Below are 24,002 nucleotides of genomic sequence, written 5' to 3'. Positions count from 1 at the left end.
AGACATAAAGTGTTTGGAAAATGATGGCTAGACATCTGGGTTCCTGAAGTTTGCCTTTATTTTAAGGTTAGACTCATTCTGTGATGTAATTGGTAAATATCCACTTGTGATTATTGCCAAGACAGGAAACACGTGTAAAACCTAAGATTTTTACCATTTGTTGCACAGCGCCTTCAATGCATTGATTTTGTCAATGTGTCAATATTTTGTCAGTGGCTCAGGCATGAGAGTCAAGTTTGAGTGGCTCCATGTGTGATATTTTATACAAATTACAAGATGAACTAAACTACATGCTTGCAAGTTATTTGCCTGCAATCGTACATATGCTGATGAGATGCAATAACATTAAGACCATGGTGCTCAAATCCCACTTCTGTCTTCAAAATGACGTTTCTCTCATGCATTCTCCATGACTATACATATCTTTGTAAAATGAGAGGGGTAAGTATGATACTGCAGTTTCCAAGGCTCATTAAGATCTTAAATTCTCTTCTGCGTCTATCACCAAGAATGAGGCATGGCTTTGAGTTTCTGCTGTGGAGCTGGAGCTGAGATTTAACAGCCTGATTGCATGTGATGCAGTGAATGTATGTTGGTGCATATGACTGAATTGATATTATATTTAACTACTTAATTTCATTTCACAGGTCACAACAAATTGTGCTTTCCAAATGACAATGACATGATAGCTACTGAGCATAAATGTCAGAGAAAGAAATTAAAAGGAAATAAGGAGACTGCAAACAGGTGTTATAAATCAGAAAAAAGCATAAGTAATATAAGACTGCAATAGATCTGTTTGTGAATCTTTGGGGAAATGACATGAAAAATATTTTGGATAAAGCATGGTATCTGCACATAGCTTAAGACAGTACAGAAAGTCCCAATTCAACACTGTGAGAGAGTACAGTTCAACACTCTGAGAGAGTAGAATTGTTTCAGTCAGCAGCTGGAATCAGAACCTTGTCAGTGTTTACAGTGCATGACCTGCTTGGTATTGGCTAATTAAGAATAATCCTTAAGGACGAGAAACATAATAATTTTTACTGGTGTTTCAAGAAGTTCATAATAAGTGGACTTGAGGGAACAACTGAAGATCATTTTTCTGACTGAAGAAAATAAGCTTTTACTGTAGAAGAGGCATGATGAATACGTAACCTTATTATCACAGTATTATTCGTCAGAGTTTTTTAGTCTAATGAAGAAAAATAGAACAGTAAGCATTTCAGCATATGCTTAAGTCACTTGGACTTCATGATTTAAAATGTGTCTCTTAAAAATGAATTATTTTATTTGTTGAGAAATACATTTGCTTCCTATGGTGTCTGGAAGATAATAGCTTTTATGCACAGTATAATATTTTAAACATGAACAATTCTGAAGGGAGCTTGGCCTCCCAGTGAACCTGCTCAGCCTGTTAGTGAATACATTTTCTATGCTGCTTAACCTGTATACTCATGTGCAGGACATAAGGAAATGGTACCACCTCGTCTTCTTCTAGAACATAGTCCAAGAAAGAAACTGGCAGCTATTGAAGGCAAGTTTGAGTTTTTTCCTCCTTTATTGGCTTCTACTCATTAACTTGACTCTCTAATGGATTTTGTTTATAAATATAACGTATATTACAAAACTGATCAAACGATTAGGCCTGGGATATGAATGGCATAATCATATTTGCATGACAAGACCTAAATATTCCTTATAGTAGTCCCACAGATGGCTCAGGGGATTTTCTGAGTGAAACAGATTACAGGATCGAGGCCCAGTCCGTAAAATGCTTTGGATGGTGTTCAGCCATAAGTTGCCATCTAAGTGTAAACATAATCAACATTATCTTCTTAATATACTTTGGATTACACTTTCAGCTATTGTTATTCAGTAATGTTTTTGTGTATTATCTGCAATAATGAATATAATATTTCTGGCTCTGCATTTATTAACCCTATTCCTATTGTTAAAACCACTGAAAGAAAAATACAAAGTCAGATCCTACCTTCAGAAGATTAAAACATAACCCCTGCGATCGAATTATATTGTTTACAGTCTGATCATATCAGTAAAATGGTTGAAATATGCATTTTAATTTTAAAATGGACTATGTCCAATGATTTAAAACTACTACTGCAATATACATTCTTCGTCTCTACACCATACAGTTTAACAGTACAAAACGCGTGAGTCTGTTCATGTAATTATATAGCAGTTTTCGTATAATACTTCAGAGTCATTCAGTCACACCATGACACTTGCTAATCTCTCTCATAGAGGTCTGAGTTCTATGTTATCCAGAAAGCAATTGCAATCTAAGAGAAAAAACAGATGGGATGGCAGCAGAATAAGTAACGAGCTACAAGATTTGCCTCCATTTGGAAATGGAAAATGAGAGTTAGATTTTGGCAGAACCTATGACTAAAACAAAGAGTTAAATTAAGTAGATATTTCTGTAATGTGATTATTGTGAATTAGAACGTTTGGATAAAAATATTTATGTCACTTATTATCTCTTTCCCCAAAATGTGTTTAACTCAAATGAATATTTCTTTATAAACACACTGTTTAAAGGAGTATAAAATTGTGGTTATTGTGACAAAATACAGTATATAAAAAGATTTACAGTCCTGCTTATTTTAGGTAAATGTTTGAACCCTGCTTATCAGCAAAAAGAAGTCTCTGCAATGTTAAGCACTGTTATCCAGCAATTAACCATAATGGAAAAAAGACATAATAGAAAAAAACTGCTGCATTTGCTGAGTGATAAACTTAATCTTTAAATATAACTGTTATACAACATGAACTATCATCAAATTAACATTAAGTTCTTGATTTTCAAAATCATGAGGAGCATGCAATTACTGCAATTGCACATGGAAATGACTGTTTATGACCAGTTACACATTTGTGTGTTTCATTAGCTCATTTATGCATGCAATTGAGGTAATTGTGAAAGTAAATTAGACACCCATTTGGCAAACAAACTGGGGGGCAGATTATCTGCTCAGAATCATACAACTAAATTCCCTTTAAGGCTCAAGGCCAGTCACTAGGATACAATACTGTTCATGCAAGAGTTTTGGAGGAAATGAAGAAGGAAGAATTACTTGCAAAATGCTGCTGTGAAAAGCTGTTATATTGCGCTATTGTGTGGTTTCCATATAAGAAAAACTATGCCACAGTGCCTTTAGGAACCCTAAATCCTGAAGCTTTATTTCAACCCTGGGGAAAATAATTAAATAATTTATGGGAATATTTGGCACAATGTCAGAAAGTAAAAAGAGGATTAGGCAGAGAAATTTAAATCTCTGAAATAGTTGAAGAGACTGTGAAGAAGTCTGTCACTTCCTGATGCTTACATATCTGTATGACTGGTACGTCACTAAATACCACTGATCAGGTGAAGGCACAGACTGAAACAAAACATTCTTCTTATCATAAATATAGCTGAAGATAGTATAATAAGTTCTCAGAATAGAGAACAAGTACAAGGATTTGATAATTGGGAAATGTACTTTATGTAACATGGAAGGACTGGCCCAGTGTTTGACAGAAGCAACCAGCTCTGAATAAAGGTAAAACCGTAGGAAGTAACGGAACTCAGAAAATTTTGTCACACAGAAAATTTTTGAAACCAATCTATTTAGACCCTAGGCTTTCCCAGTCAGTGATATTCAGACACTAGATACAAAACCATGCAGCTGGTAAAGGCTGAAAAGATTTTATTCTTTTTCTAGATTGAGATGTTTTCAATATTGCCCCGTTTTGCCACTGCTTTCTTAGGTAATCTTGGACCATTCTTGATTTCTGATAAGGTGAAAATAGTGGCAGTATACGTGCCAGATGTCTCTAACATTTTTAGATTATTTGATACTTTCAGATAGAAAGCTTTTCCTGAATAGTATCCAATGCCCGGTAGAAACTATGCTCTGCTGAATTTGTGAGGTCTTAGAAAAACAGCATATTGTTATTATGTATTAAATCTCAACCTTTCTCTTCCTTCACCTCCCCAGTAAATTTTTTGGAAAAGGGGTGATTATGTAAGACAATCTCAATTTGTACACTATATTCTAGTAGTATGCAATAAATTGCATTGAAGTGTGTGCACGTGAATTAAACTTTTCAGATACCTCCTGGTCGGAAAGAAAAATGTTTTCTACTCATCTGGTCAGAAGGGAAAACAGATCATTGCTCTCCCATTTCATGGTGGTTTGGCTCTTTTCAAAAAGCACTGATGTCTTGAGATCTTACACTGAAAGTTCAATGAAGAGTTTGAAGTTTCAGGTCGCCAACAGAAGAGAATAACAAAACAAAACAAAACAAAAGATCCTGTAACAATAAACAAAAGAAAAAGGGAATTAAAGGGAATCTGTGAAGAGGAAGACATTAATACATAACTTCTACCTGTGTTCCAAGCTTGGAAACCTTGTTTGGCAAACCATGAAGTAAAATAATTCATTTTAAATTCTTTATCTTTCTCTGGAGCTTTCAGAAGGACTGTGAAGCAGCGCTCTCAGCTTGGCTGGCACTCTGATGCTGCCATCTAGGGAGGACGCCGGTGCTGGTTGTAATTTGAACAGATCTGTTCTCCATGGTTATCTGAACTTTGAATTTAATACGCTTCTTCCTTGACTGTAGCCTTCTCCACCTCTTTTAACTCTACTTTTTTGTATTTTGTTATCCACTGACATCCCAAAACTGCTCTGCAGCGTACATTGATTCTCCGTTGTCCTGGTTTTGGCTGGGATAGAGTTGCTGGCTGGGGCTACACCATGACATCCGTGAATCTTTCTTTCAGGTCTTGACTTTTTTGCTCAGCTCACATAGCTTTTACCTTCCTCCATTTCCCCATTCACCTGGGAAGAACTCTCCTTTCCGATAGTCCTCCCATGTTACACTCTCTGACATGGCAGGATAATCTCTCAGGACTATGCTGCAGTTAAACAAGAAATGTCAAAACTAAGCTCAGAGGCTTAGTTAGTTATTAGTAAGGCTTCATATTAATAGTTCCAGAATAGCATGTCTTTGCTTTCTCACAAGATCACAGCACCTTTGTGAGAAGCCTGTATCAAAATCCTTCTCTCAGTGGAAGGCATCTTAATGCATATTACATATGATATCAAACAGACAGGATGCTTTGTACCACTTTGAAGAGCATTGTATCACAAAAAATCTTTGAACAGCATTGTATCTGAGTATGATTTTCCAGGTTGTATTGTCCTAGAAATGTGTGCTTGTATCTTCGAGTGGGAGAGCATTTATCACAGAAGAGTCATCAACATAACCGTTCTGATCTGTTAATGGATCGTGACGGGCTCTGAAATATCCCCCTCCTTTGACGAAAGTATACGGACTGTTCTTTGCCATCTTGCCGGTATTTGTGATATTAAATGAGGTAAAAAAGAAAAATTTGAAATCTCTGTAATGTCTTCGGAAGATCTGTGAGGAAAAAAAGATATTTTCTCTAGATCACTGTTTGAATCCTCTAATTACAGATTTTGCAGAATGCAGTAAAGTGAGTTGCTGTGAAATATGTTTAACTTCCTCCAAAACTCCTGTGGAGACTAAATTGGCATTGAAATAGAAATATGCATCTATCTTTGTTGCTGTATAGAATGCACACTATCTGACTATCTTAAGAAGAATTTCTAGTCTATACGTCAGTTCATGAATATAACATTAAGGGATATAACCAAGAGTATCTAAATTACTAAAGCCAATACAAAATTTGACAAAGGTCCCTTGATGTATAGAAGTGTATAAATCTTGTACAAATCAATCTGCCTCTGTACAATCTGTCAGTGGTCATCTTCTCTTATGTACACAGATTGTTCTATAAAAAACTTTTTTTTCTTTTGTACTATAAAATCAATTACCCTTAAAAAAAATCCTTCTAGTGAAAGACAGTGATTCAAGATACAACAGAAACCTTTCAAAAATGCAGAATTTTGAAATTTTCTCCAAATTTAGAACATTTTTAATAATACTGACATGACTTGTAGATGAAAATCCATTTTCTGATAAATTTTAATCCAAGGGAGAATAAAAAGAAATAAGAAAAATGTTTCTGTTAGAAATATCATAATATAATGAGCTAGATTTTAATCTAGTTTATTAGAAGAAACAGTTAGCTTTTACAGGGTACTGTATATACGGCATAAAAACAATTTTTTTTTTAGAAATAAGGGCCCTACATCTCCATGAGTCTGTACTAAAGACAGTAAAGCCTTTGAAATAATGTGCACAAGGTTTCAAAGTGAGTTATTTAATGATTTAGGTTAGACATTTAAGCAGTAAACTCTAATGATTTAGCTATGATGAAAAAAGCCTAAACCTTCACTGTCTCAGAAAGCCCTTGACATTTTACTTAATGGCATGAAGCTCTTCTGTACTACTTTTATTCTAGCATAAAACAGAAAAAATTGAACAGACATTGGGAAAAAAGCTTGCTAGAATGTAGAAAAAATATGTACAAAGATATCTGTGTTCCGATTAGACATATTACTGCTTTCTCGTTATTATTATTAATAATAGTAATCCAACTTACAATATTAGATTATGTATTTAAAAATAAATATTGACCAAAATCTACCCAATAAAATGAAACCAAATAACTCTGAAGATTATTTTAACTTTTTAAAATGTTTTTTAACTGTTACAGAAAAGCAATAATCTTTTGCATATGTTGCACCTGCAAATGGAAAATACTTACTTGTATTAAGAATCTCTAATCTTTCAAAGGCAGAAATTCCATGTTTCTTTGGAAACAAAAGGGAAACCCTTGCAGAAGAGGTCCTGCATAGCGCGGTCATCCTGTTTTCCTAAACTTCAGACATTCTTGCTCAAAAGCATGCCCCATAAAAAGCATCATCAAAACCCTTCCCAGCACTGGTAACAATTGGTGCTGCTGTTGATTCGTGTTGCCTAGTAGGAATGTCAGTCCCAAGGAGGGAGAAGGCTAATCCTGCTGCCTTAGCTATGTTGGTCTGGCTTTTGCTAGAGAAGGTCATACCATAACAACTCAGTGTTCCCCTGGCAATTTAAATCTTCATCATAATCATATTTGCATCATATTTGCCATTGACTATTGTCCAATGGAGTCTCTATTGCTGGTCTTGTCATGGAAGTTGGCATGCCCTCTCTTTTTTCCCTTGGCATGCATACTCTGGCTTCATTACACTGGTATTTGTACTCCTTTGCTCCCCACTGTGTTGTTTAGTGAGGGCAACATATGGCCCCATGCTATTAACAAACAGTTTTGGTGCTTAATTCAACAGAGCCATGAAAAAGGAGCCTATAACCACTACAGGAAGAAATGAGGAACACTTATGTGGGTCACATGAAAGCACAAGGAATTTACATACTTTCTGCAGACCTCAAAAATATCTCCATAAGCAATCTTCAAAGCTGCCAAACAGCGTTTCAGATTGGGATTTGAAAACAGTGAAGCAGTTTCAAAAAGCAAAATCAGGCTGGAGAGATTGTCTAGGGCTTCAGGGTGTACTATATCTCCAATGACCTGTCCCCCCTACTTGCTCAATATGAGAACAAATTGTATTGCATTACTCTGCTGAAATGAAATGGTGTGGTTTAAACAGAGCTTTGCAAAAAATGCACCTAATTTTGGCCTAAGCACTCCCCTGTAAGTTAGAGAGATTACGTGAGAGAGACCGTGTGTGTGTGCGTGCACATATATGTGTTTGTGTGTGAAAAGAAGAAATTCTAAGAACTTTAGACTAATACTATTTAGGTTTCTTCGATCTTTCAATAGTTTGGCTGAGACAAGACAGAATTATTTCTCATAGAGAAAATAACTGGACCAACAAGGACACTCTTACCCCAGAAAGGGATTTTTTTCAAAGAAACAGCTGAGGTCAACTTTTACTTGAAATTTAGATTTAATTTTAAAAGTATGAGTTTCCATTACATCCTAAACTAAGCAGAAATATTTCCTTGCTTTTTTTTAATTCCTCCAAAACGTTTGTAACCCTAAAGGGGCCTTATTGTGTGAATGTGTGTGAAATTGTTTAGAATCAAAAGTGCAAGTGACCAGTCATTGTCAGTCTCCACCTTAAGCAACATGTGAAGGGGAAAGAAATGTCGTCAAAAACTGAAATATATAATGAGTTATTTTACTATTTAAAAGGATATCCAGGTCCCACTGAAATCAACAGCAAACTTTCATTGAGTTCAGCAGGGAAAGGATTTCAGTCACCAATTAAAACAAAGGAATAACAACCATAATCTCTTCAAAATTAATAAGGAAATACAATTTAAAAAAAAAAAAAAACTTTTTTTTTTTTTTTGGAATGGTCTTTTAAAATTATACTGGTGACAGCTTAAGATGTACAGAGATGCTTGCAGAAAAATGGAATGAAGTTTTACCTGGAATGAAGTTACTGCGTTCAGTCTGAATCATAGTTTCTCAAGAAAAGCTAAATTAATGTTTGTTTTGTTCTGGTTTGTATGTAAGTGAGTATATACATATCTTTGCTGCTCCTGATTTCTGCCAGGACCAGAATCAGTAGGCAAGGAAAGCTGTTGCAGTATTTCACAAAGCCAGGCAATATCCAAAGTCTCTCACAAGAGCTTTTCTCCTGAGATTTCCTGACAACAGAGTTTTAGATAAATGTAGATAAGCCTTGTATAAGTATCTGAACTTTAGAAGGCTTATCTGAACCAAAACATTTCCAAACCTCTGGTATTCGGTCCCACTAGTTAGTGTTTGTTATATGCATGCCTCCCCACAAGAAGGTACCGGTGGTTGTATTTTGCTGCCCTCCTTACCTCAGTTTCTCAGAGGGGATGGGATGAGCTGACAATTCCTTCCAGAGTCAGTGTTTCCACAAGCACATGGAGGATCTGGAGCAATACAAAGAAACTCTTAGAGCACCTTCTTCTTCCAGCTCCCGGGCAGCATTCCCATGCCACTATGCCCAGTAACTCATGTGCATCCCTAAATTTAGATTCCACTCAGCACTGGCACAGTAGCACACTGGTCTTACCAGGCCTGTTTTCAAGTGCTGCGTTGTTAGCATGTTTCTGTTATCTCCCCTCCCCCTATTGTCCAAAAAATAGTTGACGTCCCATGAGAATAACACAAAGACATTGTCAAAACTGGTAAAGGCAATTCAGATTGAAACACCTCTTTCTTGGTCTCTATTGAATCTTACTTGAATTTCCATCGGTGTCCTCAGTCCCCCACCCCTTATTCAGAAATAAATAATTCCATCTCAGACGCTTCTTTGCTTTAGGGCTGTTCTTTTTGCTCCAGTCACTTCCCAAGAAAACTATTCTATGCTTCTTTTTTTCCCCAAGGAAAAAATTTTTACCTGAATTTCCCATTCAGTAGCACATCACTGCTTTAATTCACGCTTCTCATGCTCATGGATTCCTCCTTGTACTACATAAAGCTCCAACTCTGCGTAGAGTCTACAGAAAAAATTTGACTAAATGCAAAGTCCATTCCTTGTCTTGCTAACTGATTCTGTCATCTTGTACTCTGCCTTCTGCATATATCCCTATTTCATTCTTGTAAGGCATTGTGGGCTTTTGAAGGTGAGGTCTTTTTGTATGCATATCTCTTACACCCTCTATGTAAATGTGGTTCAGAACTAATATTCCTGGTGAAAAAATAGTATTAATTACATTATCAAAAAATAGTAACAATAACAATAAATTTTTTCAATAGTCAGTTGCACTTGAATTCCATATTGTAGTCAACCCTGAATCATCAAAAACACCTTGTGTTTCCTTGTGTAATCCACTGTTCGCTCATATTATGATCCCTCTTTGTGCAGCTGATCCATGGACATTTATAGTCCTGTTACTGTTCCTAGCTAAAAAAATAAGTACTTTCAATTAACAGGTGGGGTTCATATTTTACAGTGCAAAAGACCTGCATAAGTTCCTATTTAATTGTTTGCTCTGCCTCTTAATTTAACTGTGTACATGTCTGGAGAAAACCCACTGCATTTACTGCTTCAGAAATGACAATTTTTGCTGGTGTTAAATATATGCTTAATATGCAACAATCTAAATGTGAGCTACTCAGATTGAGAGGAAATAAATTTATTCAAGAAATGGGATTGCTTCCTTAAATCAGAAACAGCTTTTTCTGAAATATCCATTTACCAAGTCCATCGTTCTCATTTACATAAATTTTTGTGAGTAGTAGCTGTGAGGGACATCAATGAGGCTAGATGCAGCTGAGATGTGAATGGAAGCCCTGTGACTGTTTTTCTCAGACTCGACCAAGAATGCATATCTTGCATTGGGTAGCGCTAATGGGAAATAGGGGCTACAGTTCTTTAATACCTCTATGTAATCATCCTCTAGAAAATTCATAATGAATATAGATGTCTCTAGGCTCCCTGGACACTCTGAATATTGCAACTTGAGAGCTTGATGGAAGAAAATTATGTCAGTAGAATTAATTGGTGAAATGACTTAGCAATAAAAACTCTGCAGCCAGGGATGTAGTCTCCTTGTGCTTTAGGTTATTTACAGTAAAAATTCCTGCTACTTCCTGTACATCCTCCATACAAAGCTCCACTTCTCAAAGCTCCATGTCTCAGCTCATGGCTCTCAAGACACATATGGCTCTGAACCTTGCTATGAAACTTGGAGCAGATTTCATGTGGCTTACTGGGCCACAGAAGCATGCAAATTCTACAAATTCAAAGGCAGAAAAGGTCTCTGATTAAAGAGAATCTTGTTGGTTGTAAGGACCTTGGGCTTACAAATTATTCCTGTGCATCACCTAGCACCAGAAGTATAAGGAAGCAAAAAAATTAATCTAACTGGAAGAGTACTGAGACACTCAGAAAAAATGGAAATCACAGAAGTACCAGCAGGACTTCAGTCTCTAGTTACTAGGAGTAAAGGTTAGTGGAAGGAAGACAGTTAGAAGAAAGCTTTTTTCGGGCAGTAACTGATAGACTTGATATGTTTAACAGTTTCGGTTAAATCAGGCAGAGTAAGCAAACAATTAAACCACGTTTTAGAATTAGAAGAGTTGTACATTGCATGTGGAAATGAAACACTGAAAAGTCATAGGTCACACAGGAAAGTGGGTCTGTGGAACAGCTTGTGTGTAATCTGAGGCTGAAGAGTCTTCCATTTTGAGGAGGCAGCCACGATCCCTTGCATGAGTCCCTGGAACAGCATGTCAGAGAGAGAGAGAGAGAGATTCCTGGGAACTCTAGAGAGAGACAATAACAAGAATATTAAAATGTACAAGAAAATGAAGCTTGTGGAGGATGAGCACTACTCTGATGCTCTATACGTGCTTAAGAAACCTGAGTATCATAAAGCACACTCACGACACAAAGGAATTTGTAGCTTGAAGTCCAGTACACTCAGCATTTCAGCAGGGAGAATTAAGCGCACAAAACACCGGGAGAAACATTCTGTGAAACACATGCAAGTATTTTCTGCTTCATTTTGTCAAAGGGAAATGCATTGAACAAATCCGTTTAAAACAAGAAAGAACTGGAACACATTAAGATGATGCTTAATGTTAAACACTATTGTCAGAAAATCAGCAGAAGTATGGTTTGGGGAGACCCTGAATATTGGTAAATATACTGCCTCCACGACAGGCAAAATAACTTTATTTATGAAACCACCATGGACAGACTGTGGAATTCATGTTCTCTATGAAAATAGCAATTTTTCTATCAAACATACGCATATTTTATTTTGGTTTAGGAAGCATATTGTGCAGTATTTAAATTAATTTTTTTCATTCCCTGTTTGTATATATTTTTCATGCAGAAGAAAAGTCTATTGTGGTAGCTAGAGAAGTGAAAAGTAAGTTTCTTCATTTTTCCTTTATCTTCATGTTAATTTATGCAAGGGATAATAGCATATTTGCCTCTTGGATCTTCTGGCTTCAGAAAATATTCCTATACCTTAAATATTTTTCAAGTAAAGAAAAGACTCTCGTTTAAAAGCTTATGGTCCTGTGTTTGTGCCTTTTTGTATGGTAATAAAACTTGGTTTCTTATCCACATTCATAACAGTAACACATTACAAAAAGAAAACTACACTTCCACTAACTACATGAACACCCAAAGCCATGCAGCACAAACTGAAGGTAACAAATTTGGCTTTTTGTGGATAAGCAGTTAAAAAAAAAACATTTAGATTAGCTATTCTTGTACTCTTGTATTCTTCCCCATCAAAACAGGGATTCATTTCCCAAAGGAAAAATAAGAATTATAGCTTCCTCATTTCCTCTACTGAACTCTCAATTTTCCAATTAATAACATTCATGGAATAAGTAATTAAATTGTTGCAGCTTTTTGTAAAAAAAAGCAAAAACATTATCCTTATTTCTACTGTTGTCCAATTAATTGACAAAATAGAGGAGAGGCAGATGCTTTTAAAAGAACAAGTCATGTTCTCTTCTAGATGATGCTTTAACTGCAATTCTCCATGAATAACAGACGTCCTGTAATGACAGTTGCAAAGGTTCAATTAATAAAAAGCGTTATGAAGATATATTATATGTGCAGGCTTTTCATGGCATTCTGCACTTGTTCCCAAGTACCACTTGCAAGTTTTGCTGCCATTCAGTCAGATTTTATAAAAGAAGCAGAACAGGTGCATGGCTACTGAATCACCACAATAAACTCTTAGTTACACCAGGTTAATGGGCATAATTTCTTGAATTAGTACTTATTAAGTAATTATCTGGTGTACATACTGGTTCCAGTTCTATCCTTAGTGCCATATTCACTCTCTGAGTATTAAGCTGTATTTCTGAGCTGCTGATAGTAAACTCCTAAATAAGTGAGCAGCTTATCAAATCTAGAACCTATTGCAGTTAGTCAAGGATTCCCATCCCAAATATACATACATATATACATACGTGTGTGTGTATATATATATCTATGTAAATGTAGTGAGCTGAACTTCTATTTCCTTTTTTAGAGGGAAAAGAGGATAAGAGAAAGACTGATGTAAAGAGAGCTACGACTGAAACTAAGAAGAAAGGTATGGTTTGGAAATGTTTCTTATTGGCCTCATTCAGTTTTTACTCCCACTCCTGGCTCAAATCCCATTGTTTTTTGTTAGGTTAATCCTATGCTTCTGGCTCTGTACTGTCCTTCTCTTAGTTGCTTAGTCACTATTTGCATGTTACCGCTTCTTCGGTATCTGATGTCTGATGTGTTCACGGTCTGGTATTTTCTAAACTCTTTTTCTGACAAATAAAAAGTCCTGTTTGGTGGCCATCTATGGGCTTGTTAAACAATTTAATGAAGTCCCTATATATAGCAGGACATAGTGATACTGCCATATACAAAACTCATGAGAGGTATCACTTGGTTCACAGTACCCCACTTTCTGAAGGTTGGGTAGATTTATTTATTTATTTTATAGATCACAACCAAAACTTACAATGACCAAACTGCAAAGCCTTGATATCTGTCTAAATAGCATTTTATATCATTCATTCCCAGGAAGCATCTAAAATCCACTAAGGTCTTGCATTCATGGGAAAATACCCATGTCACTCATTATTTTTTAATAATCTCACTGCTACTGGAGCTTAAGCTAAAAGGTACCACATTCATGCACTGATGATTTTTGCCTAGCCTTTGATGAATTATTAAGGGTCCAAATCATCCATAGTTGATGCATACTGATTAATTTTTATTTTCAGCTGATTGCTCTGTGGCTAGTTGGGTGCAAGTGCTATAAGGGAATAATCTGAACTAAACTCCCAAATAAGTCACATTTTTTTCAGCATGTGCCCATCAGGACTTGGCTGACTGCATATTTGAGTGTATGATTCAGAGTTCTAGCATATCAAATTACTTTCTTTAATTAAATCTTAGAAAAAGAAGGAAAAAAAGAGAAAGCTCATGAGAAGACAGCTGTCCCTGAAATTAAAAAAGCAGGTAAGAAATTGAAGTCTGTCTTTCTCTGCAGTAGATATCTGACTATTTAGTGTAAGCACTTTCACGTTTTAAGCATTTGAGATAGGGGTCTGTGTAATTCATTATCACTTAATAATCCAGGCTGGAGATAGATAGCTATATATATCTTTCTCACAGTATATTTATATATATGTGTGTGTGTAGTGTGTTTCCATTATATTTTATATATATAGTATTTTATGCATATTGTATATATGCATATACATATGTGTATATATAATACATGTAATTTTCAATTCTGTGAGCTTGGGATTTTTACAAAAACATTAGAACTGCTTTCTTTTATACACTAAATCAATCAAGAGAATAAATAGTTTCAAAGGGTGCATGGCATGGAAAGACTGAGTAGATTTTTGCATTAATTATATTTCACAAATTCAGCTCATTTTTAAGTAATAAATAAAAACATCAACATATCAAACCACTTGATGTTGTAGAAAATAGAAAGTTATCTTTCTGAGGTTTTATCCACACCCAGAAAATAGTTTTTTAAAAAGTTAAAAATAAAGTTAGTGAATGTCCTGATCCTAATTGATTGTGTTTCATACTATTTAGCATAAAAAGATACATTTTTCAATAAGATTAGAAATTAACATTTGGGTCTTGTCTACATTAAAATTGTTGTAACTTTTCTTTCCTGTTATTTCAGTAACTTTGCAAGTATGTTTATTGCACAAATGCAACCATATCTCCAGTAAGTAACACACTCTGTGAAACTCTCATTAAAATCAAGTCTCATTAAAATAAAGGAGAAACAAAATGGTCAGTCTAGTGGTTTGGTCATCATCTTAATACGTAGAAACATTGGTTCTACTTGCTGCTTTGTCAGACACTTTCTATATAACCTTCTACAAGCCATCAAGTACTCAGATGAACCTTTCTGTAGACTAGAATAATGCCTAAAACCGTGGAGAAAGGTTTAAAATAGGATTGAAAGATTCAGGCTATAGTTACTATGTCCTCAAGGCAAGCCTTGTGCTCTGTTATCTAATTATTCAAATCTGTTAAATTTTATCAAAAGCTGAAAGGATATATATCCCATTGTTTACTAACATTGTGGATTACATATGCAAATTTCAATACGCAACTGGCTGCTTTGTCACTGAGTCGTACATGATCTACATAAACTTTCCTATTCAAGTGTTTATGGATGGGAAGAAAAATGTTAATTTATGTTTGGTACAATATAAAAATACACAGAATGACACAGAATACCTTGCAGTACTATCCTGGTAGCCCCGTATTTAAATATGCTTCAGTCTTTTATAGTAGGGAGTGGCACACTGGGGAAGGGATGGGGATGAAAGGGAATACTTTTTTCCAAGTTAAGCTGCATATTTAAATGTATAAACACAGATTTAAAAAGAAAATAAGCTGACAATTCAAATATCTTTTCTAATTTTATTCTGGTTCTAAGCTTGTATTTCACTTGAGAATACAGAATTGTAAAAGATTACATTTTATGGCAGAGCTGCAGCATAAAGTTATTAATATGTTCATCTTCACAAGCTGTTGCTAAATCCAGTGAGTCATCCTACCAATGCTAGAAAGACACAAATTAGACAAACCGAGACATCCACACATTTCTGTCCCTTTTATTAGCTCCGTAGCTTGCTGCATTTTGAAGAGTTTACTAGCCTTTGTGTAAGAGGATGGTAATCCATAATATATTCTAGCTACACATGTTGCTGTTATTCCTCATTCGGCTTGCTCTTTGAATGCATGTGTACTTGCTAGCTTTGATTGGCAGCATCTATTGTTATCCTTAAAAGGTTTTAAGCCTGAAATAATTGCCACATTTGATCAACAGAATAGTAGTGCATAGCCCAGTTTTGAAATGAGGCACCTCAATGTCTGATAGTATTTACATGCTTTGGGCAGACACAGCAAATGAACCTCACAGCGCTTGAATCAGCAGCATAGATAAGCATCCAAAAGCAAGAGTGTAGGAACAGCTTCCAATTTTCTTACCTCCTCCCATTAAAAGGCCAGGCAGAGGCCCCGGCATTAAAAATAAACTCCTCGCCCTAGTTTTCAAATCCTCACGTTACCTCTGGATGCCTCTGATTTTGTGTCTCATTTTGCTTGCCCCAACCTTTGCAGTCCCTGAAGCTGAGGTGCATGCAGGGCGTGCTGCCTCCTCACCACCACCCGCACCCGTCCCCATGCCAGCAGGCAGCTCCTTCTGCCAGGGGCTGGCTCTGGCCCCACCTCGGCTCCCTGGTCCCAGCTCTGCTCCACCTGCGTACCTCCTCCCAGAAGACTCACCTCTGACAGGAGGCCCGTTAACCAGGCTTTCCTCACAGAGGGGAATGGTGGTGTGTACAGGCTGTCAGGTGCAAGACAGAGAGAGAGGAGGAGATGCTCCGTAAGCACTAGGTGATAAAAACATTTCTAAAATAATGCTTTAAGAGCAGCACTTCCCTCTATTCCTCTCCATCTCTCTTCCTCTAACAAGGAATGCTTGTGGTTGCAAATACTGAATATTTTTGCTGATTAATATTTTAGATTAACCCTTTTGTCCTGGAGACAATTTTATCTCTAGTGTTACCAGAACGGAATTTTTTATTGCTGTCCATTAACTGCATGCCTGTGATGTATCTGTTTATTTGCATGCCAGCTCACTCTTTCTCCGTTCCTCTCCTCCTCCATTCCTCTCTCTTTCTTTCTGCTGCTGCAGAGGAGCAAGTCACCTAATGTGAAATGTTCTCAGTCTTTAGTACAGAGTGATTCTTAATTAGCTTTAAAAAATGCATTGTAGATAAAACCACATTAATCCTCTGACCTTCAGCTCGTACAAAAATGTTGTATTAATTGTCCTGAAAAATAGATAATTCCATTGTTACAAACTCAGAGATCTTGCTTAAACAAACATAATTGTCAGACATAAGGGTCTGGCACAATCACACTTCAAAACATATTACAAAAATATAGCCGGTGCTACTCTGGGTAAAGAAGGAGCTGCATCTCCAAATCCCCATGAAGGGGCTCGCTGAGCCTCGGCGCAGACAAGCCTTTGCCAGGCTCTCCCAAGGCTCCGGGTGGTTGGGACGCGTCAGCTCGGAGGTGTCCAGCCTGACATCTGACTGGGAAAGGGGATCCTCTCTGTTAAAGCTTTGGTGCCCAGCCCTACATGAAAATTAATATGCAGAGAATGGTGTTTTCAGGTAGTCATAGCTTGCTTGCAGAGTGTTTCCTGATGGTCCCTTTCTCAGAGTCTCAACAGTCTGGAGCTCCTCTGCTCCTTCTTGTATCAGCTTTCCTAAAAATTCATGATGTTCACATGCAGCCTTTGTCTTTAAGTTTGATTGCTGCAAACTCCTTTCCCACTTTGTTTTGGTTCTCATAACAAATAACATAGGTAATAAATGAGATTATAGAGCAATGAGAATGTCAGCCTGGATCATCACACCATTTCCTAACTAAAGCGCTACTCAGCTGTCATTGATGATCTTGCCTTCCTGTTATTGCTGCATAATTTCAAATAATAACAGCAATAAAAAAAACTAGGTCTTGTGCAGCATTTTTTGATAGTAAATCTTAGAACCACTTTAGAAGGATAGTCAGTGCCTTTTCCTCCATTTTCCACACAGGGAAATTCAGGTATAGCCATGTCACCCAGCCCAGTTGTCCACAGGACTTATAATATATATCTTCTGAACGCCAAACCAATGCTAGCTGGATTAAAGATCCCAAACTTTTACACACTTTCATTATTTCCCTAATGAAAAACCAGGGACACCAACCAATGCAAATGATGTTTAGGAAGAAAATGGTTTTGCTTAAAACATAAGGCCTGATCAGCTGGACAAGTGTTCAAGAATCCCTAGGTTCTGACTCTCAGTGACAAAGGTTTTAAGGGTGTCAAACCCAGGTACCTCCCTGAGCAGTTCTGCTTAGCAGAGATAAAACAAGACAAGGTCTTGATATACAGATCCACTCACCCCAGATCAGGGAGCATGATCTGACTTGTATTTTGTTGTGTTGGTACATGCATGTTCCCAACAAAGCATCCAAGCCCTTACTAAGGACCATTGCAGCCCCTATCTAAATTAGGGAGCTAGGTTGCAATGGTTGCACATCCAGTGTTGTGGATGCATCTATCATAGAATCATAGAATCATAGAACCATGTAGGTTTTAAAAGACCTTTAAGATCATCGAATTCAACTGTAAACCTAACACTGCCAAGTCCCATTAAACCATGTCCCTAAGTGCCACATCTACATGTCTTTTAAATACCTCCAGGGATGGTGACTCAACCATTTCCCTGGGCAGCCTGTTCCAACACTTGATAACCCTTTCAGTGAAGAAATTTTTTCTAATATCCAATCTAAACCTCCCCCGGCACAACTTGAGACCATTTCCTCTCGTCCTATCACTTGTTACTTGGCAGAAAAGACCAACACCCACCTCGCTACAACCTCCTTTCATTGTAGAGAGCAATAAGGTCTCCCCTGAGCCTCCTCTTCTCCAGACTAAACAACCCCAGTTCCCTCAGCTGCTCCTCATAAGACTTGTGCTCTAGATCCTTCACCAGCTTCGTTGCCTTTCTTTGGACATGCTCCAGCACCTCAACATCTTTCTTGTAGTGAGGGGCCCAAAACTGAACACAGTACTCAAGGTGCGGCCTCACCAGTGCCGAGTACAGGGGCACGATCACCTCCCTGCTCCTGCTGGCCACACTATTTCTGATACAGGCCAGGATGCCATTGGCCTTCTTGGCCACCTGGGCACACTGCCGGCTCATGTTCAGCCGGCTGTTGGCCAACACCACCAGGTCCTTTTCCTCCAGGCAGCTTTCCAGCCACACTTCCCCAAGCCTGTAGCGTTGCACGGGGTTGTTGTGACCCAAGTGCAGGACCCGGCACTTGACCCTGTTGAACCTCATACAGTTGGCCTCGGCCCATCGATCCAGCCTGTCCAGATCCCTCTGTAAAAGCCTTTCTACCATCAAGCAGATCAACACTCCCGCCCAGCTTGGTGTCATCTGCAAACTTACTGAGGGTGCACTCGATCACTTCATCCAGATCATTGATAAAGATATGACTTTGATAAAGATATATCTATGACACATGAAACCGTGTCATAGGCAGCGTTGGCAGAGGAGGGGAGTGGTGATGTCTCTTTAGCTACCAAAGCAAATCTTTGCCTCTGTCTCTGGGTGTTTAAAGTTACAAACACTGAGGTACATTTTAATGATGTCACTGTAACAATCAAGTGAACTCGCTCTGCAGCCATGAAAAAAGAAACTAAAAGTTAATCTTAGATGTAAAAATTGAAAACATTACCTTATGACTGCCACAGAACCAGGTTATTCTTGCTACCCTGTCATCCAGTGAGATCATGTAGCTGGGTGGAAAGTCAATGTTTAATCATACTTTGGAGGAGCGATGTTATAGTACTAGGGAGGCAGAGCAGAGTGGAGGTGATCAGGCAAGAGCAAACAAGACCTACCAGGTCCCAATGATTTTTTGCATGCCTTGACCACAGATGCATTTTCATCAACTGTCCTTTCTTTGCTTTAAAGGCCCGTCTTTGTAATTTGCAAAAAAGCAATGATTTAATAGGAAATGGAGGGGAAAGACCATTTTATACACCAACAGTGTGTTCTTTGTTATTGTGCTCTATACAGACAGGAAGACAAATTCCTCTGATCATTTTTAAATTCCTGGTCTGAACAACAACAAAAAATCCATTTAATTTTGTGACTTCCTTGGCTCAACTATTACCCTTGCAGTGTTGATTTAATCCTTCCATTACAATAAAAGAACAACTACTGACCCCTGGTGGCCAGTCATCTTTTTCTTTCATTCTATATGCCTGGGGTTTTTTGTTGTTTGCTTTCAAACGTGGCTATTTAGAGTTTGCTGATGAAATGATGAACCTATTACTTATTTCCCTACGCTCCTTATCCTACTGCTTTCATGGCTAGAAAGATATTAGAATGTCATCCAAATGTGACACCATTCTCAGAAGAAACATTTTGGAACGACAGTACTTTCAGCACTGCCAGAAAAGTAAAAATGAATTAAAATATACCTTATTACATAAATTTGTACTTAGAAAAAGCCCATGCTTGGCATACCCACTGATCTAGAGGAGTAGATGCACACCACGCTGCCTGAAATGCTTTGGGTTGATCCATCTGCAATGGATTGAACGTTTCATCTGGGATCCAAACGTTGATCCCAGATTTTTTCTGATGAGCAAATGGGTTGTGCTTGCACACATTTCTAGGAAGACATCTCTGTTGTGTCTCAAGAGCAGGGTTTGAAACTCCTCACTCTGCCCCGCCCACTCCCAGGAGTGTATTTCCAGCTAGGAAATAACTGAAGTGTTGACAGCTTTCAGCAGCCCAGTTTGGGCACTGCCATGTGTTTCATGTTCCCTAATGTGATAGATATCACACGATAGATGTCACATGATAGATGTCAGCAGATGGGGTGCTTTCAGAAGAACCCCAATATCAGATCTGAAAGAGCCACTTCGGTGTAGAGGCTGTCTCAATTTAGGCTGCTTACAAGGGCAAAATGGAGTTGTGAAGGCAGACCAAGAGAGCCCAAGGTATTTTGAAAGTGACTGGTCATATACAGAAAACAAAACATGTTTATTCACGAATTTTCTTGTGGCTTATTAGACAAAGTATGAGGAAAAGTTAAAAACTGCAGTGACGAGGAACTGGGGTGCATGTATATGTGTTATTGTGCATTTTGGATTGGCCAGGCCTGTTTTCAGAGTGGCTGCTACAATATGTAGAATGTAGGAGTTTCGAGGGGTAGAACCCTGTCTGACTGTTTCTTTGCTTAATTTTTTTTTTTTAATGAAATAAAGTAGTGGCTTGATCCTGGCCAGCAGCTAAACACCCACACAGCCGCTCTCTCCCTCCTCACCCACCAGTGGGACACGGGAGAGAATAGGAAGAACAAAAGTGAGAAAACTTGTGGGTTGAGACAAAGACAGCTTAATAAGTGAAAGAAAGAGAAAAAAAAACGAATGATGAAATGGCAATCGCTCCGCATCTCCCACAAGAAGATCAATGTCCAGCTAATCTGAGCAATGGCCACCCTTCCCCCTGTTCTTCCTCTACCCTCAGTTTTTATTGCTGAGCATGACATTATATGGTAGGGAATATCCTGTTGATGAATTTGGGTCAGCTGTCCCAACTGTCTCCCCTCCCAACATCCTCCCAGCTTGGTGGGGGCAGGCAGAGTGAGAAAAAGAGAAAGTCTTGATGCTGTGCTAGCACTGTTCAGCAATAGCCAAAACACTGGTGTGTTAACAATGTTTGAGCCACAAATCCAAAACACACCACCATACAGGCTGCTATGAAGAAAATTAACTCCATCCCAGCCATACCCGGTACAGGAACCTATAATTCATGTTTATTTACAGCTAGGTTTAGAGAGATTAGGAGGAGAGACAAATGTAAAAATTAACAAAATAATAAGCAATGAGTTGCCTAGTGATTCCTCATGCAGACGAATGTATAAGAGCAATAATTAAGGGAGCACAGTGTGTTATGAGTTAAGAGCAATTTTAAGAACAAATCATGTTAAAGCACACACAGGAAGGAAAGATCAAGTTATGGACCTCAGAACTGTGTGATCCTTCTCTAGGATATTACTTATCAATATTCTTTTGACAGCTTTCTCTGCTAGACTGTTCATCCATTTGTACATTTCTGCAGGGACCATGGCTTGGCTTGCTGTGTGTTTGTACAACCCTTAGCAAAGACCCTGGCTCTGGTCTCATCTTAACTATGATTTCAATTGGTAATATCATTATATGAGTCAATGCCCATACACCAAAGCCTATAAAAAACATCTCGTTTTCCCAGCTGGCTGACTGGAGCTTCAGGTTTCATCTCCTGTACTACAGGCTGATTCACTCCTGACTAATACCTTGCACATGACACTATTATGCATGTCAGGCCCATCCCGATTTTTTCTTTCCTACTCCTCCACTCCTGGATCCTATTCATAACTCACCTGCCATTTCCTGACATTTTGGCATTAGTAGAGGCTTCTGCTTTCAGACACAAGTTATGCACCCAGCCCTCAGCACTGGTTGTATTTATTAACCCACAGAAATGCTAGATTAGGACTCCTGCACAGTTACCAGCAGGTGATGTTGTTCACCCTTCTTTCTCTGACACAGACAGGATTTAGTGGCATCTCTTGACTTTGATAACAATTTCCTGTTTGTGGGGCTTTGTACAACAAAATTATAGAAAGTGGAGATGGAAATGACCTACTAGGTCATCTAATCCTTCCCTCTGGCAGTGCAGGATAATTCCTTACAGAATATCTTCAAGTGCTTTATCCAGTTTAGTTTTAAGTGTCTGAAGTAACTAGGCCTCCATCAATTCCCACAGAAGATTATTCTACAATCTAATAGATCTCACAGTTAAGAAGTATTTCATTCCAGTCTGCCTAAATTTTCCCTTGCTTAATTTTATCCCATTACTCAGAGTTATACTCTCTTGTGACACCCAAATATAGTCTTTCTAACCTCAGGGCCCAATTCCCTGCTGCCTCATGTGTTATATTGCCACTTACATTTACATCTGGAAAGTAGCTTTAAAACTGACAAGGTGAATGGCAAGTTGAGGTTGATATTTTTTCACACAGACGTGAAATTATAAACCTTGCAATAGGGAACACAGACCATGGCGACACATCACCTGTGTACAAGGCACTGGAGAGGCTGGAACTTGCATGTCGATACGGTGTCCAAATTGCAGAAAGAACAGAAAAAAGTCACTCAAGTTATTTACAAATTAACGATATTCTTCACAGAGAGGAATAAAGTAGTCTACTCATCTCTTCAGAAAGAGGTGACTTTGTTATTGTGGATAATAAATACCTTCACAGAAAAAAAAGATTCTGGCTACTATAGCTCCCTTTAATCTAGTAGGAAGAGTTTAACAAAAATGAATGACTGGGAGCTGAAGCTAACTGAATCCAGACTGAAAATGAGGTACATGTTCTTAACACTAAGAGAGATAAACTACCACAGCATAGGGTGGATATTGCTTTCCCTGGTGTCTGCAGAAGATGATTGTTTACCTAATGGAAGATACACATCAGCTGAAAAGGTGCCTAGTTGAAATATAAGAGTCTCTCACAACAAAGTGTCAGACTAGATAACCTGATGTTCTAGCCTTGAACATTACGGAGGTATATCCTCAGAGATACACATGATAAGCTAAAAGAGAATACAGTGGAGAGTCAGTGCAGGAATGCAGCTGTAGACAACTGTCTTGCAGGTTCATTGGAAAAATGGAAATTCCTTTCTGCATTATTTTTATAAGCCTTTGTAAGCTGAACACATGACTGGTAGTCATCCTCTAAGTATTCAGTCTTCCATGGAAAATAGGAAAGCCTGCCTTTCTAATTGATATTTCCAGAAATCACCAAGAGACAGATATGGTTATTTAGTAAAAATCAAAAATTGTATCTGCCCAAACAGATAAAAACAGAAGAATAAAAATGAGGTCACAGTGAGGGACAAGGCAAAAAAATCCAGCGGAATAGAGGTGCAAACACAACAAAAAAACAATTTGCATGGTCTCCATGTGACTGGCTGTTAAGGGAGTTTGCTCCTGAAAAAAGACAAAAGGCAGCTCACTTATGTCCTACACTGAAAGTTTCAAAGCACTCAGTGGACTTTGAATTCTATGCTCCATGGTCAGCAGTGATTGACAACATGATTTCAAAGATATTTAGGTGCCTAAAGATGGCACCTGGTGTGATTTACAAGCACATCAAAGTAGGCCAGGCACATAACTCCCATTGATCTTCTGTGAGAACTGAGGTCCTAAACACCTCTACCACTTTTTTAAAAGTACAGAGACTGCAAGGTCACTGTGGTGTTTCTGAAAACATTGTCCCTTATTGCCCGTTGAAAGAGTTCTTCACCTGGGAATGGTAACATTGTTTATACCAAGACGTTGGTCTAAAACTTATGCCCTTCTAGGACATGGTTGGGTTTCAGTGTTCAAGAGCTAGAAATGAGGTGAAATGCAAAGAAGTAAAGAGTTAGAAACAAGTTTTTCCTGC

General features: G+C 37.9%; 1 protein-coding gene across 1 annotated transcript in view; it reads left to right on the top strand.

The window, feature by feature from the left end:
• TRDN (triadin) overlaps positions 1 to 24,002 on the top strand; it is a gene marked incomplete at its 5' end in the record, with an annotated part of 237,298 nt that overhangs the window by 104,568 nt on the left and 108,728 nt on the right. Inside the window, 3 exon segments of the mRNA XM_075145762.1 lie at positions 1,466 to 1,537; positions 12,931 to 12,993; positions 13,839 to 13,901. Of these exon segments, the coding sequence (XP_075001863.1) occupies positions 1,466 to 1,537; positions 12,931 to 12,993; positions 13,839 to 13,901 (198 nt within the window).

The sequence above is a fragment of the Calonectris borealis genome, chromosome 3 (assembly GCF_964195595.1).
Source record: "Calonectris borealis chromosome 3, bCalBor7.hap1.2, whole genome shotgun sequence".
In the NCBI taxonomy this organism is placed as follows: domain Eukaryota; kingdom Metazoa; phylum Chordata; class Aves; order Procellariiformes; family Procellariidae; genus Calonectris; species Calonectris borealis.
Note: the sequence above shows the minus strand (reverse complement) of the source record. Positions and strands in the feature narration are given on the sequence as shown.